Consider the following 26,663-nt stretch of genomic DNA (forward strand, 5'->3'; position numbering starts at 1 on the left):
AAAGTAGACTATTATCCGACACGAGGTGCGGCTATTTCGCCGCTGTGCACTATGGCCAACTCCCTTTTGCCCCAATCTTGGAATGCACAATCATACTACAACAACTTCAACCTTGCCCACAAGGTGTTTGGTGCAAAGTCGGATACGAATACTGATAATGTTGTAGATGTTGAAACAATGCTACCAACACCAGATGCTGTGAAACCGGAGGGTTTGTGACGAGAATGCATCAATAGCAATTGAAAATGACAGTGCTGGAATTTTGGCAACTCAAGCGAAAGAGGAGATCTGTCACTCGGATTTAGATGAAAATAGAGAGAATGCCGACTTCCCTTTGCCACAATACTTTGTTGAGCCATCTGTATACAACAACAATGAGGCGCACAAGGTGTTCGTGGAATTCGGTCTAAAGCCGCTATTCTGGATACTATTGAGGCACATTTTCCTAATGATCCCGAGTGTCATGTCGCTCTAAGTGATAAGGCAAATGACTGTGCTAATGCTGTTGAAAATAAAGACAAAAATGAGGAAGAGAAAGTTGTTACTATTGGAAAAGAAATACTGCAATTTGTTCCTGCAATGATAGTGAAACCTTCATCATGGATTGGTTCTACATTTTCTTGTTCTGGTGACCTTGTCATGTTTAATTCTCAACATGGACTTGCGCTAGCCCAATGCTTGAAGGAGATGTCGTGTGTACTTTTAAATTGTAATTGCGACCAACTTATAAAAAGAGGTATATTTAGCTAGCGTTTGACCATAGATCCCAAAATTATTTTGAAAAATCTGATTTGGGTGAAGTTTGGTTTGAAGTTGAAAATGTGTTTGGACATACGTCTTCAAAACATATTTTCCAACTTTATTTTGGAAAAACATGTATATAATTTCCAAGTTTAGGGATTTTGGCCCAAAATCAGCTCAATAGCTGATTTTGGAATTTGGGATTTGTCCAAAATATGGGCAAAATTTATGGCCAAACATGAGTTTTGAAAATAAATCCCAAATTTATTTTGGCAAAACTCATAACCAAACAGGGCCTTAATCACTTCAGTGGACTTAGTTATGTTGCACGTATCTTAACTTTGCACCTTGTCATGTGAATACAACATTTGATAGAGACTCTACTGTGTCCAGGACGGATTTTATTTGGGCATCCTTTTCTATGACACAAATCAACATAACTACCATTGTTCTTTCAAAAGAATGCCCTCTCTCGAACTTTGAGGACACACAACTACAAATTCGGTAAAAATCGACCAACATTGGTCAGTTATGGCCAATTACTGGCCAAAACATTTACCGACCAACTTTGGTCGGAAATATATTTTAATAATTTAATTTTACCGATCAAAGTTTGTCGGTGTATTTGAATTATATTTTTTTATTAACTATTAAATTTAAAAAAATACCAATCAAAGTTGGTCGGTAAATGAAAATATATATATTTTTTAAAAAAATTAAAATTTAACAATACCGACTAAAGTTGGTTGGTAATGTTGAATTCTGGGAATTCCTTGTTCTTTAACCGACCAACTTTGGTCGGTAATTATAAATTTTTTATTTTTTTAACGATTACCGACCAACTTTGATCGGTAATTTGCAGAAAAATATTTTTTTTAGTAGAAACCGACCAACTTTGGTCGGTTTTCTGGGTTTTAATTTTGGCATAAAATGCCTGTTTTGGAAGCTACACCACCTGTCAGCATACCAACACACCTAATAGCAACATACAACAACAACAACAACAACAATCAATAAATACATTAAAACTAACTAATTAAAGTTCAATTGAACATAAATATCCAAAACCAAGTTAAAACTTATTACAACTAGTTCAAAACTGGTTCTATTTGTCTAGTTCAAAATATATAAAAGTCAAGGAGTATTTTCTATAACATCATCATCACCGTCTGATGAACTTTCGTCTACAAGACGGTATAGAGAAGGGTCTTGTGGAGGACGGGAAGAACGATCATGGGGAGGACGGGAGGAACGATCAGGTGCAGGTCGAGCCTCTGGCGATGACCCACGAGACCGGGGCAACGAAAAAGCTCCAGTAGATAGGAGAGTTCTGATCTGAGCTTGCATAACAAGGAATTGAGCATCTCTAACCCTTTCTCTTTCCTTGGCCGCTTCTAGCTCGGATACGAGCTTTGTCACAGTCTCCTGCATAGCGGAGAGGCTCTCCCTATTAAGTTGCTTGCCTTGCAAGGAAGTCCCTATTCCTTGGATTCCACATTTATAGCGATGGAACTTTTTAGTAGGAAGCCCGTATACCTTCCCCCATTTTGGACCGCCAGCAGACTCCATCCATATTCTTTCAGCATCCTCGTCCGAAGGTTGGGTTGGCTCGCCCGATTCACCAGCTGGCTGAGTGCGGATGAATTCCTCCACGTTAGTTTGGTAGCGACCCTATATGAAAGTTTAAATTGAATTAGTATTTCAAAATTTATATAAAAGTAAATTAAAATACTTAAAGAAAAGTGAAAGCTTACATATACATTCGAGGCCCGGTCCTCGACCCACCTTTCTTGAACCGTCTCTTTCTTCTTCTTTACAATATGCGTCTCCTTCAATAGCTCATCATGGTTCATTGGACGCCCCAACTTCTTTTTCTGAAAATAAATTAATTTAGTTAATAAACATAATAGATATACTTTGAAAATTAAAATAATTTAAGCAATTACGTACCAATCTTCTTTTTATTGTCCCTAGGCTGATCGCACCTCTAATGTGCAAGGAGCCTCCCTTCTCAGATGCACGAGCTTTCTTTCCTTTTTCGCTCTTCTCTAAGAACTTTGCGGTAAGCCATTGCCTTTGCAATCATCCCATAAATTTTGAAGTAACCAGTCAGGCTTCTTGTTCTTCTTTCTAGCATCGGAGAAAGCATCCGACAATCGCCTGCGAGTTTTTTGATGAAAATTTGCAGCCACTTCCGTGCTATAGCGGTGTTCCCATACACACTTCTGTATTTCAAAAGTTAATTATTATATGGAAATATCATAAGTATAAATTATTAAACTGCTTAAAAGAACATATATACCTTAAATTGATTGAAAATTTGCTCCTTCAGCGAGAATGAAAAATCAACCAAAGTCGCATAAGGGCCATCATAAAGCTTTATGATGGCTTTGGTGATTATCCTCGTAGTCTTATTACTTGAATGAACCTGCAATTTAATTATAAAACACATTAATATCTTAGTAGAAACGTTACAAAAAAAATAAACGCAAAATAATAAATAACTCTTACCCATCACCCTCAGGGACTATGATGATCCTGTCATATTGATCATAATGCACTTCCTCATCATCATCATCATCGTCGTCCGAAGTATGTGTATCAGAGGCATGTGTGGACGGTGTAGGGGGGCCAAAGCTACTACCTCGCAGGCGAAGGCTTGAAATAGATGGAGTCGCTGATGAAGATGGTTGCGATCCCTGTCATTGCGACATATCTGGATGGACCCCAAGTGGCTATGATACTGATTGTTGTGACCCGAGTGGGTGTGACATGGGTGGATGCGATCCATGTGGCTGTGATATGCAGGAATGCGATATGGATAGCTGCGATGCAGATGGCTGCGATCCACGTGGTCGTGAGGCAACTAGACTGTATGTCGGGCGTATAGTCCTATGGCCCTATGATGAAAGACCTGGTGTCTGGATGAAGGTGTAGGGCTCGTGATCCTATGGCAGCTCAATACAACCGTGGGGTGGAGGATAAGACATAGGCATCTCTGAAGAGGGTGAAAAAGAGGGAGTATTATTATCTACCATCCTCTTTCCCTTCTAAGCCTTTTCTCGACCCCGAGAACCAATAGGGTCATTGTTACCTTGACCCTTGCCTGCCATCTGAATATAATACATATTTAGATTGAAACATATAAGAAACTAGCTATAAAACGAGAGTGCAGAACTCATCGACGCATGTAACCTCTTTAACCTAGGTATAAGAGATAAATAGTGCATCGCCTTGATAGCGACCATATTCCCGCTGTACAGCCTCTTGAAACGAGGCTTTTTGCAAAATTTACAACTGTCTAAAGTTGCATCATCTTTATAATATAACATGCAACCATCTTCACAACAATCAATTCTCATTGACGAAAGTCCTAACTTAGAAACAAATCTCTTTGCCTTGTAGCAATCACCAAGTAATTTGATATTAGGGTCAACTAGTTCACTCATAAGGTCAATGAAAGAGTCCATGGCTGCTTGAGAAATATTCCAATCAGATTTGATACTTAGTAATCTAACTGCAACAGACGGCTCAGAGTGCGGACTTCCTTTACGTAGTGGACGACTAGCTTCCTCTAACTGTTCATAAAAACATTTTACGTCATTATTAGGAGTTTGTTCAACATTTTCATTGGGCTCACCCCCGAAGTGCATCCCAAAAGCATCTGCAACCATATCCTGAATTCTAGAATCAAGATTTGTATTCTCCACCGACCTACTACTTTCACCAACAACCATGTTATGAAATATCCCACGGCTACTATCTATATCTCCATGATTAGTCCACAAAAAGTAATTCTCTATAAACCCCTTCCTATAAAGATGAAGCTTAACTCCTCCGATTTTACAAACTTCATACAGTCGCACCTGACACAAGGGCACCTAATTACTCCTTCACTTTGGTATGGTGGAAGTGACATTGCATGTCTAATAAAGTCATCAACCCTTTCTACAAAATCCCCCCGCAATCCCCGCCGATTAGGATAATTTCTATTGTACATCCAAGTACGATGTTCCATCTATACAAATAAAATAAGAACAAATTAATTTAGTTAATTCATATCCTACTCTTTTTTTATTCAATTCATATCCAAAAGGTCCAATTCATATCCTAAAATTTCAATTTATAAACTAAAATTTCAATTTATAAACTAAAAGTTCAATTCATATCCAAAAGGTCCAATTCATATCCTAAACGTTCAATTCATAAACTAAAAGTTCAATTCATATCCAAAAAGTTCAATTCATAAACTAAAAATTTCAATTCATATCCAAAAGGTCCAGTTCATATCCAAAAAGTTCAATTCATAAACTAAAAATTTCAATTCATATCCAAAAGGTCCAATTCATATCTAAAAAGTTCAATTCATAAACTAAAAATTCGATTCATATCCTAAAAGTTCAATTCATAAACTTGTCACGACCCTAAAACTGACCCGATCGTGATGGCGCTTATCGTGAAACTAGGCCAGCCGACACAACTCCCGAATTAACCATTTAATCAATAACAATCACTTTTAAGCCTTTAATTAATCAGATATATCATAATGTAAGTCTACATGAACAGTGCGGAATAAATACACAAGCCCGACATCGGGGTGTCACAAGTCACGAGCATTTACTAAGGTCTGAACACAACTAAGAATCAAAAATATACTAAATACAGTCTAAGGAAGACAAGAGGGAGAAAAGCAGTGCTGCGAACATCGGGCAGCCAGCTTGCTAACTCCAATGACTCCGCCACTGAGCAATCAACACCCTCTACTGGGTTCAGAACTACTTGAATCTGCACACAAGGTGCAGGGAGTAATGTGAGTACGCCAACTTAGTAAGTAATAAAAATAAATGAAAGCTGAGCAGTAAGAAAACACGTAAGCCACGTCATAACGCTATAGCAAGTACAGTACATTTCCAAAATAGTACAGAAATTATTTACTACGTAAATCAAGCTCAGTTTCAGTAAAACCTTTTAAAACAACTTTCAGTAGTTTCAAACGAGTGATAAAAACTGTGAGTAAAAATGATAGAATAGTAAACAGCCCCTCGGGCGAAATATGTACCATAAACTGCCCCTCGGGCATATGTCAACAGAACTAGCCCCTCGGGCTACCTCACAATCACTCGTAATCAGCCCCTCGGGCATAACATGAATCAAAACTTCCCCTCAGGCAACATGGATCAAGAACAACCCCTCGGGCTGTAACACATCACACACACTGGGTACCCGCGCTCACTTGGGGTGTACAGACTCCGGGAGGGGCCCCTTACGGCCCGAGCGCAATATCAAGCCATCTTGTGGCATAATCAAATAGGCTCTCGACCTCATATCAATCACAAGCCACCTCGTGGCATAATAAATCAGGCCCTCGGCCTCTCATATATCACAAATCAATACCACATGCTGCGGCGTGCAGCCCGATCCCATGATATCCTCACAACACAGGCCCTCGGCCTCACTCAATCTGATCTCACTCAAGCCCCTCGGACTGACACTAAAACAAGTACCCAGCTCAAAATCATTTATGAAATCAAAAGGAGTGAATAAAACTAAGTTATCAAAACAGTAAGAACATAGCATGACTAAGTGTAAACATTAAACCAAAACAGTGAGGTAAAACAGTAGTAAAAGCCCCTAAGGGTCCAAACAATCGGCACAGGGCCCAGACACAGCATTTATCCCCAAGCACAATAATATTTTACAAAATATAACAACATCGAATAGTTTTTAAGTAAAATACGCAACTTAATAGTTGTACGGGATGGACCAAGTCACAATCCCCAACGGTGCACGACCCCACGCTCGTCATCTAGCGTGTGCGTCACCTCAAAGTAGCACAACAATGTGAAATCCGGGGTTTCATACCCTCATAACAGTATTTACAATCACTACTTACCTCAATCCAGATGAAATTCTACTCCGCAATGCCCTTGCCGCTCGACTCGGCCTCCAAATGCTCCGAATCTAACCAAAAACAGTACCATACCATCAAAATATGCTAAGGGAGCAAAGCCCGCTCGAAAATAACCAATTTACATCAAGAATCCCAAGATTGACCAAACCCGACTCTGGGCCCACGTCTCGGAATCCGATAAAAATCACATCAATAGAATCCTTATCCTCTCACGAGTTCGTACATGCCAAGAACATCGAAATCGGACCTCAATCCCCAAAAGAAATTCTCAAACTTTTCCTCCATTTTACCCAAATTCCTACTCTAATTTCTCTAATTAAATGATGAAATTCAAGACTAAATCATGGAATTAAATCAAATATGAGTGAAGAATGCTTACCCCAATTGCTCCACTGAAAATCTCCTCAAATTTCACATTCTCCCATGCTCTCTAATGGAATTTCGAAATTATGGACCAAACCCTCGTTTTAGAACTTAATATTCTGCCCAGACATTTTTCCTTAATCGCGATCGCGGAAACATCCTCGCGATCGCGAAGAACATTTTTGCTGCCTCAATATTTTACTCTACGCGACCGCGTTAATCCACACGCGAACGCGTTGCATAGATTTCCTCGAGCTGCACGATAGCGCTTGACTCTACGCGAACGCGATGGGTAACACCTGATTCCTTTACCGCCTTATTTCTTCTATGCGGACGCGGCCTGGCCCACGCGTTCGCGTTGCACAACTTGACTGACCTACGCGATCGTGTTTCTTTCTCTGCGAATGCGAAGGGTTGACCCAGCTGGCCTCTCATTTGCCTTACGCGATCACGAACCTCCTCCCGCGATCGCGATGAAGAACGTACTAGTTGCAGAACACCAGCAAACCAGCAACTCCTTAAGTCCAAAAATTGACCCGTTGAGCATCCGAAACTCACCCGAGGCCCCCGGGACCTCAACCAAGCATGCCAACACATCCCATAACATCATTCAAACTTGTTCCAATCTTCGGAACGCTTAAAACAATAGCAAAACACCAAATTTACATCGGATTCAAGCCTAAGCATTCCAAAAACTTCCAAATTCTGCTTTCAATCAAAAGTCTATCAAACCTCGTCCGAATGGCCTGAAATTTTGCACACACGTCACAAATGACACAACAAACCTACTGCAACTTTCGGAATTCCATTCCGACCCCTATATCAAAATCTCACCTATCAACCGGAAAACGCCAAAATTCCAATTTCGCCAATTCAAGCCTAAATCTACTCCGGACCTCCAAAACACATTCTGATCACGCTCCTAAGTCCCAAATCACCTAACGGAGCTAACCAAATCATAAAAATTCCAATCTGAGGTCATATACTAACAAGTCAAAACTTGGTCAACCTTTCAAATTTTAAGCTTCAAACTGAGAACCGTTCTTCCAAATTTATTCTGATTATCCTGAAAACCAAAACCGATGATTTACATAAGTCATAATACATCACACGGGGATAGTCATGCCCGAGAACCGGAGAGCGAAGTGCAAAAGCTCAAAACGACCGGTCGGGTCATTACATCCTCCCCCACTTAAACATACGTTTGTCATCGAACGTGCCCATAGTTGTTCCAAAAGCCAACAAGTCGCTTTATGACCTTACCATGCAGATACGCGGGGGTGATCCCACGTCACCCTACCTCATATAGGTCCGATAGCACAATGTAACCGCAATTCCACAATCTAACCTAGCCCATAGACCTTAGAACCACATTTTCACTTTTAAAATCATCTACAAGATCAGAATCTCACATTTATACTCTGAATAAGCCTGAACAAGCTGTAATAACCCATACCTACAACCTCAGGTGCAATTGCATGACATACCACATAACTCAAACACTTGTAGCGATAACTTCTAATCACAGCAGTTGCTCAAAACATCCGAATTTCGATAATAAGCCTTTTATCAAATAAAGCCTCATTCCAACACTTCCGTATACTACCAATGATAAATGAAAAACATAGGAAGCCCTAACCATTCCTCAGACCAACCATTCGTGAAGCCACTTCTCCCTTGCAAGGACCATAGCAAATTTCCTAGCCGAACATCGATATTATCGTTCCAACATGCTGAAACCGAATCCGTTTGTGTTCATTATGGATCCCAACGATCTCATATAATCCAATACAACTACTCTGGTGACATGACACATCAGTACAATCTAAAGCCACAACTCGTGCAATCCGCGCACCAACAAGCAACAATCCAAACGTACTCAAATCATGAAAAAAGTGACTCAAATGAGAGAGCTGTACCGCAAGCTCACCAGTACCACCACAACACAATGCTGAGAACCCATCACACGTCGTAGAACCAGAACACACGAATCTAACCCGAAAGGGTCATACCTCCACATAACTTTGCTGCAATGCGCGACCCTATCCAAACACTGATCCACATGAAACACCTCAAGTCACTATGCTCAAAATCGACAACCACACGCAATTTGATGTCTAGAACCAAAGTAAATCATCATAACCACGGCGAAGCAATTGACATAACACTACACAAACCCGAAAGGACACAACCGATACGCCATCCGTTGAGCAATACCCAATACTCTTCCCGCTCGAATTCCACCGAGAGGCCCCAATACAACCGCACCACATGTGCCTATAACTAATAAATCCTAACACCTCGCATCACAGAAAGATAACTCATAGATCTCCCCAGATCACTAATAAGCTCAATAACAATCGAATCAACACATCCCTCAACAATAACAACTCAGAGTCAACCAAGTGGACTCGATGCAGAACACACATCCAAATTAGCCTACCAGTGAACCCCTTATCAAGGAGTTCCTGAAGCTGCTCCTTCAACTCCTTTAACTCCGCCGGTGCCATACGATACGGTGGAATCGAAATGGCTGAGTGCCCAGCACCAAATCAATACCGAAATCAATAACCCTGTCCGGCGAAATGCCCGGCAGCAGGAAACACATCCGGAAAATCCCTCACTACCGGAACTGAATCAATGGTAGGAGTCTCTGGATTGACATCCATCACGAAGTCCAAATAAGAAAAACGATCCTTCCCAGCCATCCGCTGGGCCTTCAACAATGACACTGCCCTACTGTGAACATAATTCGTCAAACCTCGCCACTCACTCCGTGGCATTCCCGGCATAGCCAACGTCGCCGTCTTAGTACAACAGTCCAGAATAACACGACGCTGAGACAACCAGTCTATGCCCCATATCACATCCAAAATCTAACATACCAAGCAACAGAGATCCAATCGGGTCTCCAGACCTCCAATGGTTACCACACAAGACCGATATACGCGGTCCACATCCACGACCTAACCTGTTTATGAGAACTCCCAGTCTCCAAATCCACACAGCACGCGAATCACCATATACGATCCCAACTCCACCGTTCAAATATACAACACACCTCTAATACCCAATCATCCCACGAGAGGTACTCCTATAATTCTTCTGTACCACCAAGCAACTCGAATATCAGCAGTCGATCCAACAAGAGAGCGCCGTAATACTAATGAAGTATCCTCAACTCAAACACATCGCCCTTTCTCAAATGTATACCCTCATCAAGCCACACCAATTAGTGATCTCATTTATCTAGTCATCTAAATTGTCCATGCTACCTAAGAATTTGTGACCTTCCTTTCAAAGCTGAACCGTGACCTTACTCATGCAAATCTCAATACTACACAACATACCGCATATACCATACCATCCTAGGATAAACATGAGAACTTCATATCCCTTCCGAGCCACAAGAAGCTGCGCACTAAACTAGCCAAGAACTTTCCATTGATCCCATCTAGAAGAAAATCACTACACACCCCATGCTCCTCACGCTCGTTGCAAATATACATCTCTAACCGTGGTAGAAACCATCAAGAACCCTCCGAATTCCATTTGCACAAAACTAACCGTCAGGACTGAATCCTTCTAACTCAACCAAGCTACGTAGGCCACTAAAAACCAAGAGCATTGCCGCGAAACACCTGCAGAAACTCATTATCTATTAAGCATCCCAAGAACTAATCATATCCTTACCATCCCGATCCGGCCTACTACCAAGCTATCCCATCTATCCGAGTTTCCTTCTGATTTACCTTCAACTTGATACTCCTTCTTGCTATAACACCACAATTCCTCAACCCAAACTCACCATACGAGACCCAAGAATAAAACTGCACTGTCTAAGGCTCATAAGCCGCTGAATACTCTCTTAAATATTCCCAAAAGCACCACATTCAATATACCTACCCTGAAGGGACTTCCTGCGAATCCAAAGCCATTACCTTTACCTTCCTGATACTAATATATAGAAGCCCATAATGATATAGAAATACCACGAGTCTTGACACCCTCCAATGCAAACCTCAGTTTCTATCCAAATATACAACTTGAAAATCTCCAATTATTACATGTAAAATCTTGAACCCATTAGAACCATTCTCGAGAGTCATCCACTTTACTCAATCCGCAATTAGACCGATCAAATGGACCGGATGACATGTGCTCCAATGCAACCAAGCAACTTCATGACCTACACCACACATCCTTTACCAATAACAACTCAAGTCATCCCGCGATTCTTATACACCCACAAAGCATAACATAACCTTTATTGAAATTCCCTTTACTCGAGCCATCCTCGGTCTCAACCCCGTAAGCCATAACTGATTCACCAGTACTCCTCAAACTGGAACCAACATAGCACATAACCGTGCAATCAACTAATCAATAGCACGCTCCCCCACTTGGCTCAAAGCCATAGATCAAAACACACAATAACTCATAATGCGTATACTCTATTACTGCCATAATACCATAGTGAGATTAAACTCAATCCTTCATAAGCTCGTGCAACACAGACCATCTAAGACTTCAAATCTTCTGCAAATCTCGCGTTCACCCTCGTAACAAACAAGCCCACTCTCTTAAGCGACCCCAAATTTAAATTGAAACACATATATTTTACTGGTAAAGGAGATCTTCCAACAACAACATAAGGAACACACAAACTTCAGAACACTCCGCGGGAGATAACCCACCTACTTCACCTCAAACTAACATCTCTTTATACCCTTCCACCGTTATAAACGTTATGCAGTCATTTAATCTTCCTGAGTCTGAACTCATATCACAACGTGAAATCTACTTCACTTCCCAACTAGGCAACATGAAAAGATCCTTCTTCACACCCATAACTCGGGGCTATACATCAAATCACGAAGGAAATCAAACACTATATAGTTCTTGCTGCCCCCAAGCAGACCCTTCTCATCTCATTCAATTCATATGAACACCTCTCGCAGTCACATCACACTCATCACGTAACTATCCAGTCATCACTTCCCTTAATAGGGACACAATCGAACATATAGATCCAGAAATACGCGCTCGCGCAATAAATAGCTCAGGGCTCAAGCTATAGGCAACATCCAGCCTCAAGTCTTCCAGACTAGCCCAACATCAACACACAGAGATCACATCTCGCCTCTCGATCAGGGAATCACAAGCCATCAATGCACAACTGATACCGAGTGCTCATGTGCCATACGAACGCATGGAAGGAATTCAATGAGTTACATTTCAAGCTGAATCAAGAACGCACGATAAGAATCAAGAATGTGAAGTTTTTCCTAAAGGTTTTGCAGCCTCCCGTGGATAAGCACAGACGTCTCCGTACCGATGCGCGAGACTACTAAACCTGCTCATGACTTGCGAGACCTATGTAACCTAGACTCTGATACTAACTTATCACGACCCTAAAACCGACCCGGTCGTGATGGCGCCTATCGTGAAACTAGGCCAACCGACACAACTCGAATTAACCATTTAATCAATAACAATCACTTTTAAGCCTTTAATTAATCAGATAAATCATAATGTAAGTCTACATGAATAGTGCGGAATAAATACACAAGCCCGACATCGGGGTGCCACAAGTCACGAGCATCTACAAAGGTCTGAACACAACTAAGAATAAAAAATGTACTAAATACAGTCTAAGGAAGACAAAAGGGAGAAAAGTAGTGTCGCGAACGTCGGGCAGCTACCTTGCTAACTCCAATGACTCCGCCACTGAGCAATCAACACCCGCTACCGGGTTCAGAACTACCTGATCTGCACACAAGGTGCAGGGAGTAATGTGAGTACTCCAACTAAGTAAGTAATAAAAGTAAATGAAAGCTGAGCAGTAAGAAAACACGTAAGCCACGTCATAACGCTACAGCAAGTACAGTACATTTCCAAAATAGTACAGAAATCATTTACTACGTAAATCAAGCTCAGTTTTAGTAAAACCTTTTAAAACAACTTTCAATAGTTTCAAACGAGTGATAAAACCAGTGAGTAAAAAAATGATAGAATAGTAAGCAGCCCCTCGGGCGAAACATGTACCATAAACCGCCTCTCGGGCATAATATTAACAGAACCAGCCCCTCGGGCTACCTCACAATCACTCGTAATCAGCCCCTCGTACATAACATGAATCAAAACCGCCCCTCAGGCAACATGGATCAAGAACAGCCCCTCGGGCTTCAATATGAATCAACAACAGCCCCTCGGAATATAACACATCACACACACTGGGTACCCACGCTCACTGGGGGTGTATAGACTTCAGGAGGGCCCTTATGGCCTAAGCACAATATCAAGCCATCTCTGGCATAATCAAATAGGCTCTCGACCTCATATGAATCAGAAGCCACCTCGTGGCATAATAAATCAGGCCCTCGACCTCTCATATATCACAAATCAGTACCACATGCTGCGGCGCGCAGCCCGATCCCATGATATCCTCACAACATAGTCCCTCGGCCTCACTCAGTCAAATCTCACTCGAGCCCCTCGGGCTGACAGTAAAACAGGTACTCGTCTCAAAATCATTTATGAAACCAAAAGGAGTGAATAAAACCGAGTTATGAAAACAGTAAGAACATAGTATGACTGAGTGTAAACATTAAACTAAAATAGTGAGGTAAATAGTAGTAAAAGCCTCTAAGGGTCCAAACAATCGGCACAAGGCCCAGAGACGACATTTAGCCCCAAACACAATAATATTTTACCAAATATAACAATATCGAATAGTTTTTAAGTAAAATACGCGACTTAATAGTCGTACGGGATGGACCAAGTCACAATCCCAAACGGTGCACGGCCCCACGCTCGTCATCTAACGTGTGCGGCACCTCAAAATAGCACAACGATGTGAAATCCGGGGTTTCATATTCCCAGAACAGTATTTACAATCACTACTTACCTTAATCCGGATGAAATTCTCTACCGCAATGCCCTCGCCGCTCGACTCGGCCTCCAAATGCTCCGAATCTAACCAAAATAAGTACCATACCATCAAAATATGCTAAAGGAGCAAAGCCCGCTCGAAAATAACCAATTTACATCAAGAATCCCGAAATTGACCAAACCCGACCTCGGGCCCATGTCTCGGAATCCGATAAAAATCACATCAATAGAATCCTTGTCCTCTCACGAGTTTGTACATGCCAAGAACATCGAAATCGGACCTCAAATCCCCAAAAGAAATTCTCAAACTTTTCCTCCATTTTACCCCAATTTCCACTCTAATTTCTCAAATTAAATGATGAAATTCAAGACTAAATCGTGGAATTAAACCAAATATGAGTGAAGAATGCTTACCCCAATTGCTCCACTGAAAATCTCCTCAAATTTCACCTTTTCCTGTGCTCTCTAATGGAATTTCAAAATTATGGACCAAACCCTCGTTTTAGAACTTAATATTCTGCCCAGTCATTTTTCCTTAATCGCGACCGCGGAAATATCCTCGCGATCGCGAAGAACATTTTTGCTGCCTCAATATTTTACTCTACACGACCATGTTAATCCACACGCAAATGCGTTGCATAGATTTCCCCGAGCTGCGCGATAGCGCTTGACCCTACGCGAACGCGGTGGGTAACACCTGATTCCTCTGCCGCCTTATTTCTTCTACGCGAACGCGGCCTGGCCCACGCGTTCGTGTTGCACAACTTGACTAACCTACGCGATCGCGTTCCTTTCTCTGCGAACGCGACGGGTTAACCTAGCTGGCCTCTCATTTTCCTTACGCGATCGCGAACCTCCTCTCGCGATCACGATGAAGAACGTACCAGTTGCAGAACACCAGCAAACCACCAAAAATTGACCCGTTGAGCATCCGAAACTCACCCGAGGCCCCCGGGACCTTAACCAAATATGCCAACACATCCCATAACATCATTCAAACTTTTGCCAATCTTCGGAACGCTTAAAACAACAGCAAAACACCAAATTTACATCGGATTCAAGCCTAAGAATTCCAAAAACTTCCAAATCCCGCTTTCGATCAAAAGTCTATCAAACCTCGTCCGAATGACCTGAAATTTTGCATACACGTCAGAAATGACACAACGAACCTACTGCAACCTTCGGATATCCATTCCAACCCCTATATTAAAATCTCACCTATCAACCGGAAAACGCCAAAATTCTAATTTCACCAATTCAAGCCTAAATCTACTTCGGACCTCCAAAACACATTCCGATCATGCTCCTAAGTCCCAAATCACCTAACAGGGCTAACCAAATCATAAAAATTCCAACCCGAGGTCATATACTAAAAAGTCAAAACTTGGTCAACCTTTCAAATTTTAAGCTTCAAACTGAGAACTGTTCTTCCAAATTTATTCCGATTATCCTGAAAACCAAATTCGACGATTTACATAAGTCATAATACATCACACGGGGCTAGTCATGCCCGAGAACCGGCGAGCGAAGTGCAAAAGCTCAAAACGACCAGCCGAGTCATTACAAAACTAAAAGTTCAATTCATATCCAAAAAGTTCAATTCATAAACTAAAAATTTAATTCATATCCAAAAGGTCCCATTCATATCCTAAAAGTTCAATTCATATCCTAAAAGTCCAATTCATATCCTAAAATTTCAATTTATAAACTAAATGTTCAATTCATAAACTAAAAGTTCAATTCATATCCAAAAGGTCCAATTCATATACTAAAAGTTCAATTAATAAACTAAAAGTTCAATTCATATTCAAAAGGTTCAATTCATAAACTAAAAATTCTATTCATATCCAAAAGGTCCAATTCATATCCTAAAAGTTCAATTCATATCCAAAAGGTTCAATTCATATACTAAAAATTCAATTCATATCCAAAAGGTCCAATTCATATCCTAAAAGTTCAATTCATATCCAAAAGGTTCAATTCATAAACTAAAAATTCACTTCATATCCCAAAAGTCCAATTCATATCCTAAAAGTTCAATTTGATTCATAAGAACAAATCCTAAGCCCTAGATTCTAACTAAACTATTCAAGACATGTGACGACCAAAAGGGTCATCACCTATTTCCTCATCCACTCCGTGCTTCCGAGGTCTTGAAAACCTCATTATTACTTGCCTCGATTTGCGTGCGCAGTCCGGGCGTGTAGCCGGAAGGCTTAAATATGAATTATGTGTGAAAAATGATGAATTTTGATATTAATATGATTAAAGTTGACTTTGGTCAACATTTTGGGTAAACGGACCCGGACCCGAGATTGGACGGTTCCGAAAGGTCCGTAGAAAAATATGGGACTCGGGCATGTGCCCGGAGTCGAATTCCGATGTCTAGAGCCCGAGGAAAGAATTTTTCTGTCAAATTGTTTCTCTGAAATTATTAAGGAAAAAGGAAATGAAAATTGATTAAAAGACTGTGGTATCGGGCTCGTATTATGGTTCCGACGCCCGGTACAAGTCTTAAATATGTGTTAAGCGCTTTCTGTAAAATTTGGTTGAAATCGGACGTCATTTGACGTGTTTCGGACCCAAATATCTAAAGTTTGAAGTTTATGAAGTTATAATGAAAAATGATGAATTTGGGGCTTGATTCAATGATTTTGATGTTATTTTGGCGATTTGATTGCACGGATAAGTCCGTAGGATGTTTTTGAGGTTGTGTACATGTTTGGTTTGGAGCCCCGAGGGCTCGGGTGAGTTTTGGATAGGCCACGGGGTGAAATTTTGGACTTAAGGAATTGCAGGTCTGCAGGTTTCGCATTTCCCAAACATTTTTCGCAATTACCAGGATTGTTCGCATTTCCCAAACTTTCTTCGCAATTCCCAGGTTCGCATTTCCCAAACATTTTTCGCAATTCCCAAGCCTGTTCGCATTTCCCAAACTTTCTTCGCAATTCCCATGTTCGCAATTCCCAAACCATTTTCGCAATTCCCAAGCCTGTTCGCATTTCCCAAACTTTCTTCACAATTCCCATGTTCTCAATTCCCAAACCATTTTCGCAATTCCCAAGCCTGTTCGCATTTCCCAAACTTTCTTCGCAATTCCCATGTTCGCAATTCCCAAACCATTTTCGCAATTCCCAAGCCTGCTGGGTTCGCAATTGCGAACCCATGTTCGCATTTCCCACATCTGAGACCTGCAATTTTTCATACTTAGACGAATTTTAACCCTCTTTTCTTCATTCTTTCAAAACCCAAACTCCATAGGCGATTTTCCAAGAAACCTATCTTCTCCAAATCATTTGTAAGTCAATTTTTACTTAACTTCTTCAATCTTTAACATCATTAGACATGTTTTCATCTTAAAATCAAGGATTTCCATGGGTGAAAATGGGGATTTTGGGTAGAACTTAGGTTTTCTTAAAATTGGGGATTTGGACCTCCATTTGAGGTCCGATTTCAAAACAAAACATAGACATGAACTCGTTGGGGAATGGGTAACCGGATTTTGGTTCGAACCTCGGGTTTTGACCACGTGGGCCCGGGGCGTTTTTGGAATTTTTGGGAAAAACTTGGGAAAATCATTTTTATGCATTCAAATTGATTCATATAGTGTTTATTAAAGTAATTGAACAATTTGTGATTAGATTCGAGCGAATTGGAGGTGGAAGTGAGGTAAAGCGATAGTTGAGGACTAAGTGGACTTCAAGGCTTTGAGGTAAGTGTTTGGTTTAACCCTAGCTTGAGGGAATAAGAGTTGAGTCTTGTTGCTAATTGCTATGTGATCGAGTACGATGTATAGGCATGGTGACGAGTATCTATACATTGGTGTCTAGCATGACCGTGAGTCCTTATAATGTGATTATCATGGCTTGGTTGTGAACTCCGTGTTTATTAGAGGATTTCTATATGTTGTGAATAACATGTGATCGGTGATATGATCATTTGATCCTAGGAGCATTGGCTCGAATTGTGATACGAATATTGAAAGTATATGAAATGACTTGAATCTGTGGAGCGTTGGCTCAAGATGGTAGAGTGGATTATAAGATAAGAAAAGTAAGAAAGAGAAAGCGTTGTTGATTATTCCCTTGCCGGGACGTTTGGTTGAACTTGTTGGTTTCTTTCCCTTGCCGGGATTTTTGTCAAATATTTGCTTATATTTTTATGCCTCTTAATCGTGACTGTTGTTTGGGGAGTCAGACTGTTAAATGATGTGGATCGGGTTGCGCGCCGCAACAAAGATATTGAGGATCGGGTTGCACGCCGCAACAATAATATGTGAGGATCGGGTTGCGCGCCGCAACAATGATACGTGATAAATGATGTGGGTCGGGTTGCACGCCGCAACAGTGGTATTTGTGGATCGGGTTGCACGCCGCAACAATGGTAAATTGTGGACCGGGTTGCACGCCGCAACAGTTATTGATACCATGTGTTTATATTGAGTATTGTTTTCCTTGTTCATTGTGAATCTAAGCTGCTTTAGTTTGTTACTCGGAATTACTGTTACTATTGTTATCTCCCCACAGCATGTTTCCCCCTCCCATATTGCTAGTTGTTTGGTATTTTGTTTCCGTTGTATATTTATAACTGCACAGGTTTATGTGGTGTCCGGTCTAGCCTCGTCACTACTTCGCCGGGGTTAGGCTAGACACTTACCAGCACATCGGGTCGGTTGTGCTGATGCTATGCTTCTGTGCATTTTTGCACAGGTCCAGGTTCTGAGGAGCAGCAGCAGCATTAGTACGGGAGCAGGCTTTCATTATCACGAGACCGAGGTAGCCTTGCAGGCGTCCGCAGGCCCGGCGTCTCTTCTTTATGTTCTCTTTTAGACTGTTGCCTCCTTGTCTCGAGACAGACAGCTTCTATGTTTCTTTCAGACCTTTGTATTTAGTATATTCTTAGTGGTTCGTGAGTGATGTGACACCAAATCTTGGGTAGAGGCTATTATTAACTGTTCCGTGTTTTGATTCAGATTTATAAATCAGACTTCCGCTATTATTTTTAGTAAATTTCATGTTCTATATTGATGCTATAAATTATTAAAATAATTGTTTAGTGATGAAAAGGTAAATAAGTTGGCTTGCCTAGCTACCACGAGTAGGCACCATCACGATCCCGATGGTGAGAAATCCGGGTCGTGACAAGACAATACAAAGTTAATAATTCAATTCTAACTAAACTATTCAAGACTAATTAAACTAATTAGTTAATAAAACTAATTAACAAAACTAATTAAAACAAGACCTAAACCCTAGTCCTCAATAAAATACAATGTTCAAATAATTGAAACAAAACCTAGATATAACAAAGAAATGGGTTGTAATTCAAACCTAGAATTTTTAGGTGGAGAAGGAGAGAGGCGGCAGTACAGTGGCAGCGGCAGTGGCCAGCGACGGTGACGGTAGACGAGGGGCGGTGGTGACGCGGAGTGGGGAATGGGATTTGTGTGAGAAAAATAAAAAAAGAGAGGGGAAAGTATTGAGGGAGGAATTAGGGTAAATTTGGGGAAGAAAGTAAGAGAACTGGGAGGGGGGAGGGGGAACCCGTTATTTCATTCTGTATTTTAGAATTACCGACCAACGTTGGTCGGTATATTAACTATAAGCATTTATTTTATTTAACTATACAATTATTATAAATAATTATAAACTATAAGCATAATCTTTACAAAAAATTATATTAACTAGGTGCTTACTTTTAATAGATTATAATAGCATCTATGTAAGTAAATTTTCTAAGTTATATTTAAGTATATGAATAATTTCACACACATACATACACTATATTGTAATGGATGATCAATCTTATACATTACTACATACGAATAATTAATCAATTGATAAACAAATATAATATTATTCAATTTTAGGTCGAGACGTTTTATTTTTTATATTAATCGATATAGGTCAAAACGTTTTATTTTTAATATTCATCGATGCATCTAAATAATTTATAAGTCGATGAATCAATTTACAAGTCTATCAATCCCTAAAAGAACCGGACCTTGTGTTCCTAGCGCTTCATATTCTTAATATATATATATATATATATATATATACCACACATACACACACACAGACACTTCATTGTAATACTTTAACTATATATATAGCTTGTTATAGTATATGTTAGTGTGTGTATATATATAACACACACACTTCGTTATAGGCCGAGACGTTTTATTTTTACTATTAATAGATATAGGTCAAATGTTTTGTTTCTAATATTCAATGATGCATCTGAGTAAGTTATAAGTCGATGAATCAATTTACAAACAGATATATTTGATGATAAATTATATATACTAATTAGGATCTTCACAAGTCTATATATATAATTTATCATCAAATATATCTGTTTGTAAATTTATTCATCGACTTATAACTTACTCAGATGCATCGTTTAATGTAAAAAACAAAACGTTTGACCTATATTTAACACACGCTTCGTTGTACGACTTTGACTACATATATAGCATGTTATAGTATATGTTATAGCATATGATAGTGTATTCATTATTTGTATTACAAAAGTGTTAACGGATTACATTTATATTATTTAGATAGTTAACGGTTATTTTCCAGAAATTAAAATATACCGACCAAAGTTGGTCGGTAAATGCTTCCCCTAAATTAGCCGACCAACTTTGGTCGGTAATTTTAAATAAAATTTCTTTAAATTTTATAAAACATTTTAAATATAATATACTATTAAAATTTTAAAAATTGGGTCCATATTACCGACCAAAGTTGGTCGGTAAATGCTTCCCCTGAATTAACCGACCAACTTTGGTAAATTTTATAAAATATTTTAAATAATAATATAACTATTAAAATTTTAAAAATTGGGTCTACATTACCGATCAAAGTTGGTCGGTAATGTGAAAGTTTCTTTGACTAAGCAAGTCTGACCAGCTCGGTCAACTTGTTGACCAACTTACCGACCAACTTTGGTCGGTATTTCTTTTTAAAATAGATGTAAAATATTTTCCCCCGGTTTCCGTGTAACTTTGGCCGCTTTTTTTTGACCGACCAACGTTGGTCGGAAAATTTTGGTCGATAATTATCAGATTTCTAGTAGTGACAAGGTTCTTATTAAGGACGGGAGTATTGTTATGAACCAAGACATTGGGCCAAGAAGAATTATTGGGCCGAGAAGAAGTCACATGGCCAGAAGGCCTTCGAAAAGGTTAATTTGGGATCTGGGTCCAAGAAGTGCAATCACGAATCGATTAAACAGGACTAGGCGTTAGCATGGAGACGTTAGACTGAATTTTGTAGAAACTTCCTTCTCTAGTCTCTCTCCCTCTGACTATTTCTCTATGCGGCTCTGTCTCTCCCTCAACCACTTTCTTTCTGTTACTCAATTATTGTTACTTTTTAGTGTAATTCCTTTGTATTGGGTCGTGGATATTGGATCCATAACAAGATCCGAGCAAGTTTTTACCCCTACAATAATGAGAGGTTTAAGTATAAGAAGGGGTTATTGTTATTTATTACTATGAATTTACAATAATCTTCAACGTGGGAATTCACATCGTACGGCAATCCACAATGATTTTCAAAGCGTAAATCCACGTCGTATGGCAATCTAAGTCCTTCTAAAATTTAAAACCTGGTATTAAGTGTTGCCAAAATGCTTGTCGCGTTTGAGTTATTGATTACTACTTACAGTCAAATGGAATTGTAGTTTACAACTTACAAGTAATAATAACAAATAATTTTAACAAGTGATACAGGAAATGATGGAGTTGTCACATTTTATCAGAAGATTAAAACAGATTAAACGCTAATTATTTGAAGCTGAATAGAAGAAACTTGGTCGAAATTATTTTATTATTATCAGCCAAATCTTGGCTAATGCAAAAATGGACAACTGTTTATTACGTCTCATGTTTCGGTATCGTGTTAGCCATTATTTATTCCATATGTAAAACTCTCTTGCACTCAACCCACCATAATTGATCAAATAATAAAGAGTCAAACCTTGGTTTGACACGTGGACTATAGTAGTTGTCTAAATAAATCATATATTCTTCTTGCTACATAAAAAACACAAAGACTTACTAACTTGGCAATGGGGAAAGTCCATAAAATTTCCTCCTTGAGAAGTTTATTTTCAAGATCAGTTCTTCGGCCTTGCAAATCAATCATCCCCACTACAGCCATGGACCACGCTAAAAATCGAGTCATAATTGATCATAGTCACCATATCAAATACATGATTTTGTTCTTTGGTCTACTCTTTTTCTCCATTAATATCTTCACTTCTCCTAGCAACACCCCCTTCTTCCCTTGGCAACTCTCACTCTTTAACCCCTCAAAACAGGTAACATTTTAATTCTTGTTTTAATATATATATATACATATCAGTATCATATACTTCTGCATTTTTTCCCCTATATTAAAAGTAGTCTTGGCGCAATGTCACGAGTTCAAACTGGAAAACCGTTTTTTGCAAAAATATAACAAAATTGGTACTCCTATAATATATAGACTCAATGCAATTTGGCGGGAGCTACGCGTGCCGAGCTACATTTTACTCTTCTCATGTCTAATGGTTTGTTTTCTTTTATGGGGTGCATGCAGTTGCATGAAACAGTGTATATTAAAGATGATCTTGAACAAGCGTTGGCCGGAGCAGCAACGGAGAATAAGACGGTAATAATTACTGTTGTAAATAAAGCATACATAGAGGGAGATAAACCAATGCTAGATCTCTTCTTGGATGGTTTTTGGCAAGGAGAAGGCACTAGGGAATTAGTGAACCGCCTTTTGATCGTTGCAATGGATCAAACCTCGTACGAACGGTGCAACTCTATGCATCTTCATTGTTATAAGCTCGAAACAGATGGTGTAGATTTTGGTGGAGAAAAGTTGTTGTCTCATGATTTTATCATGATGATGTGGAGAAGAACCTTGTTCTTAGGTGATGTTCTTAAGAAAGGTTACAACTTCATCTTTACGGTATGTTTATGTGTCATAAAAAATTATTCTAGCAATTTTTCTTTCATGCTTTGCGATGCATATTTCATGTAGTAAAAATGGCAATTTGGTGTACGAAACATCCCGTGTCCACGCAGAATACGAAAAATGGCCGCACCAAGGGTGTGATGTAGGCATACTTCATGTAGTATTTCCAGGAAAATAAAGTGAAAACTGGGAATAATAATTACTCCCTCCGTTCCAATTTATGTGTTTGTTTGACTGCGCACAGAGTTTAAGAAAAAATGAAGTCTTTTGAAATTTGTGATCCTAAACAAGTCAAAAAGGGGCCAGAGTATTTGTGTGGCTATAAAAGATTCTCATTAAGGATAGAATTGTAAGTTTAAGTTAAATTGTTACCAAATTTAGAAAAGAGTCATCTTTCTAGAACGAACCAAAAGGAAATAGGTTTACATAAACTGGAACAGAAGGGGTACAACTGTTTATCTAGGGAGAATTGAGAGAAAGTGATTAAGATAGTTAATGTTTGCCGGTAAAAACTAAAGCATGTGCTTTTACACGTAAATTGAGCCGTAATTTCTGGTTATTTTTTTCTTAAGTTCTCCAACGTCGGTAAATATGTATAATGTAGTTACTACCAAAATAAGGATCTGTTCTAAGTTAGTACTTTTGTAGTTCTTAGGTATATAGTATATGTTTTAACTTAACCTATTTCCAAAGACCTTTTTTGCGTTTTCAAAGTTCTCATCGAGAGAAATGTTTAGATGATTTTTTACGGAAAAAGGGTCAGATATATCCCTCTACTATTGTTTATTATGTCCTCCGTTATACTTTTTGGCTATTTTTACCCTTACCGTTTGGCAAAGTTTTAAATTTGCCCCTGATTTGACGGACTTGCCACGTGGAGGCTGCTAAGCGAAGGTCCCAACCCATAACAAAATAACACAAACCCGTTCAGATAATCCGTGACCTGATCCGACCCATTTCAATTAAAACAAATCTGACCCTACAGTCTCCACCTAGACTACCATACCTCTTCCGTCACCACCGCCGCTGATGGAGAACTCTAAATTGGCCATCTAATAACCATCGTCTCCCATCGTCTTCTTTTATGAAAATTTAAAACCCAAATTCCCCATCTTCATGAATTTGAAGAAAACAGAATAACCCTTGTCACCTCCGAAAACCAAATAGCTCTCTTAGCTTGAATAGTTGCACCTTTCATTCCGATGAGTCACCAGGTACGGTACTTGGCTCGCAGGTGTATGTATTCTAGCTCTTTATTTGAACGAAAAGTCCGGTTATTCTTTGGACTTTTATTTCCCGGTCTAAGGTAAATCCTGAGGTCATAAGTTGAGTTTTGAGCACCTGAAATTGGGTAAATCCCTAACTCTTTCTCCTCGTTCTTCTTTTCTTTTTTCTGGTTGATTACAACTATGGTGTAGTTCTAAATTCAGTTCTAATTTGATGCATGAGCATCAGCAGGTGAACTAACAGTAGTGGCGAGCAACAAAAGAAAGTCTGAAACACCTTACAAATTCCATGCACCTTCAAAAATCAACCAGACAACCATCGAGTTTGAACGAAAACTTCGCCGACGATTCCCGTTGTCAATGATGGGAATTTGATGGCGCCGACAACAAAGAAGATTTCAAAAGTAAACTGATAAAGATTTTTAAGGAATGGCTCTTTATAATTGTTGACCTGGGTCTTGTGTAAAAAGATGGAATTGATAATAAAGGATGGTGAAAATGGTCTCAAAATAAAATTTCTCTAAGAATGGTGTTGGTGGTTCCCCTGTTCATATGGTTTCTTCTGGTAATAGTGAGATTGTCTCTCTGATGTGATTTTAAGTAAAAAACATGACTATGTTTAACTTCAATGTCGAAAAGTTATGGTAGAATACCAATTGAATTTTGTTGAAGATGAATAAGGTGTTTTCCTCTTTTCTTGAAGACGGCAGAATAATGTCTACTTCTTCCTCTTTTTGGTATGCGAATAGTTAGGGCAATAGTGTCAGGCGGGTCATGTGTAACAAGTCAGGTTGAATTTTTTTTAATGTTGGGTTAGTTCAACCTCTCAGAAGATGCCACGTGTCTTGGCCGTTAATATAGGGGAAAATATAAAACTTTAATGAACGGTAAGAGTATATTTGAACGGAAAGTATAACGGAGGATAGATTTAATTTACAAAAGATGGATCTAAATCATGGTTAGAATAATAGTATTTCCATTTGCTCCCGAAAATTTATGGAAATCCCACAATTCAATTAGCTAAATAAAAAGAACTCTAACTATATTTTCAGAATTTATAAATATATGTGATACATTAAAATTCTCTTTATCTCATCTTTAAAGTGATATTACATACCAAGTTTTGCAACTTAAGAAGAACCTGAGGTGTATAGTCAATTTATTTTCAGTAACAATAAAACTTCAATGTCTAAATTATTTATTCTCCGTTTTTTCCTCTTCTAGAGCTTAATTTTAGGATGTTTCTATTTTGTTGAATTTTGCTGTAGCAGTAATCTCTCAAAAACATAATATCCCTGGCAAGAATCTATGCAACAGGATTTTTTGTGCTATTTTTGGAGTAATTTTGGGCAATATAAATATTTTTATATATATTAATACTACCTATTACTAAGCATGGTTAAGACCAATCTTTAGATAATTAAATGTACACCATGCATTAATGATAAAAGGTGACATGTGTCCTCTATTTATATAGGGAGTTGGGGAAATGAAGAGGAGTTGAATCCATTTTCTTGTTTGTTTTTACCATGGAAAAAGGCTAAAATCATGGCAAGGAAAGTTGAACTAGAAAATCATTTATAGGAAGTTGTAAGCAGTTACTATAACTAGAGATACTATTTAGTATTTCCAGACAACTTTCTGGTCAGATTCTATTCTAGTAAACAAATGATGCTACTCTATTAATGTTCAACATATAATGACAAGTTTGCATCTTGGGGGAAGACAACTCGAATATCTTCAAATTAACCCAACGCGTTTGTGATAATTAAATTCCATATTTGACTAGATTTTCCTACGTTGAAATTGATCATGTGCATCTTGCTTCTACTTTTTGCATAAGAGATCTAGTCACAATAAGCAAGTCAAAAGTTTAAATCTAACTCAAGTCCAGTTCTATTATTTCGGCGTGAAATACGATCGTCTAGAGATCTGCATTTGGTTCGATCATTTTTATATATAATTTTGTTTGTTTATTCATTCAACAGGACACTGATGTGCTATGGCTAAGGAATCCATTTCCGAACTTGTACGTAAATCAAACCGTAGACCTTCAAATCAGTACAGACAAGTTCAACGGAAGCCAGTGGTATGAAGAAAACCCAATAAACACAGGCTTCTACATGATCAAATCAAACAGCAAAACCATAGAATTGTTGGATGCTTGGTATGCCGGAAAAGACAACATTAATTCAACAGGATGGAAAGACCAGGACGTTTTGATCAAGTTAATGAAAGATGGGAAGTTCAAACAATTGGGTCTCACTGTTAGGTTTTTGGACACCCTTTATTTCAGTGGCTTTTGTGATGATAGTAAAGATGTTAACGTTGTTGCAACTGTTCATGCCAATTGTTGTCCTAGTATAAGTGCAAAATTGGCTGATCTGACGGCTGTCCTTCATGATTGGAGAAGATTTAAGGGCTCGGATGCAAATCAGACATCGACGTTTGGATGGAGTACTCAGCATGTGAATTGCTGGGATTCTTGGAAAAACTGATGGGGAATTTTGCATATGCATGCTGACCTGATTAATTTTATAGTCGATTTTGATACTA

General features: G+C 39.1%; 1 protein-coding gene across 1 annotated transcript; it reads left to right on the plus strand.

Moving 5' to 3' along the window:
• The first annotated feature begins 51 nt into the window (after positions 1 to 51).
• LOC109216522 (uncharacterized protein At1g28695-like) lies at positions 52 to 26,663 on the plus strand. Its single transcript, XM_019380684.1, has 5 exons — positions 52 to 211; positions 389 to 709; positions 3,368 to 3,672; positions 22,498 to 22,875; positions 26,096 to 26,663. The coding sequence occupies exons 1-5, from the start codon at positions 52 to 54 to the stop codon at positions 26,603 to 26,605; spliced, it is 1,674 nt and encodes a 557-aa protein (XP_019236229.1). The 3' UTR covers positions 26,606 to 26,663.

This window comes from Nicotiana attenuata, unplaced genomic scaffold (genome assembly GCF_001879085.1).
Source record: "Nicotiana attenuata strain UT unplaced genomic scaffold, NIATTr2, whole genome shotgun sequence".
NCBI lineage: Eukaryota > Viridiplantae > Streptophyta > Magnoliopsida > Solanales > Solanaceae > Nicotiana > Nicotiana attenuata.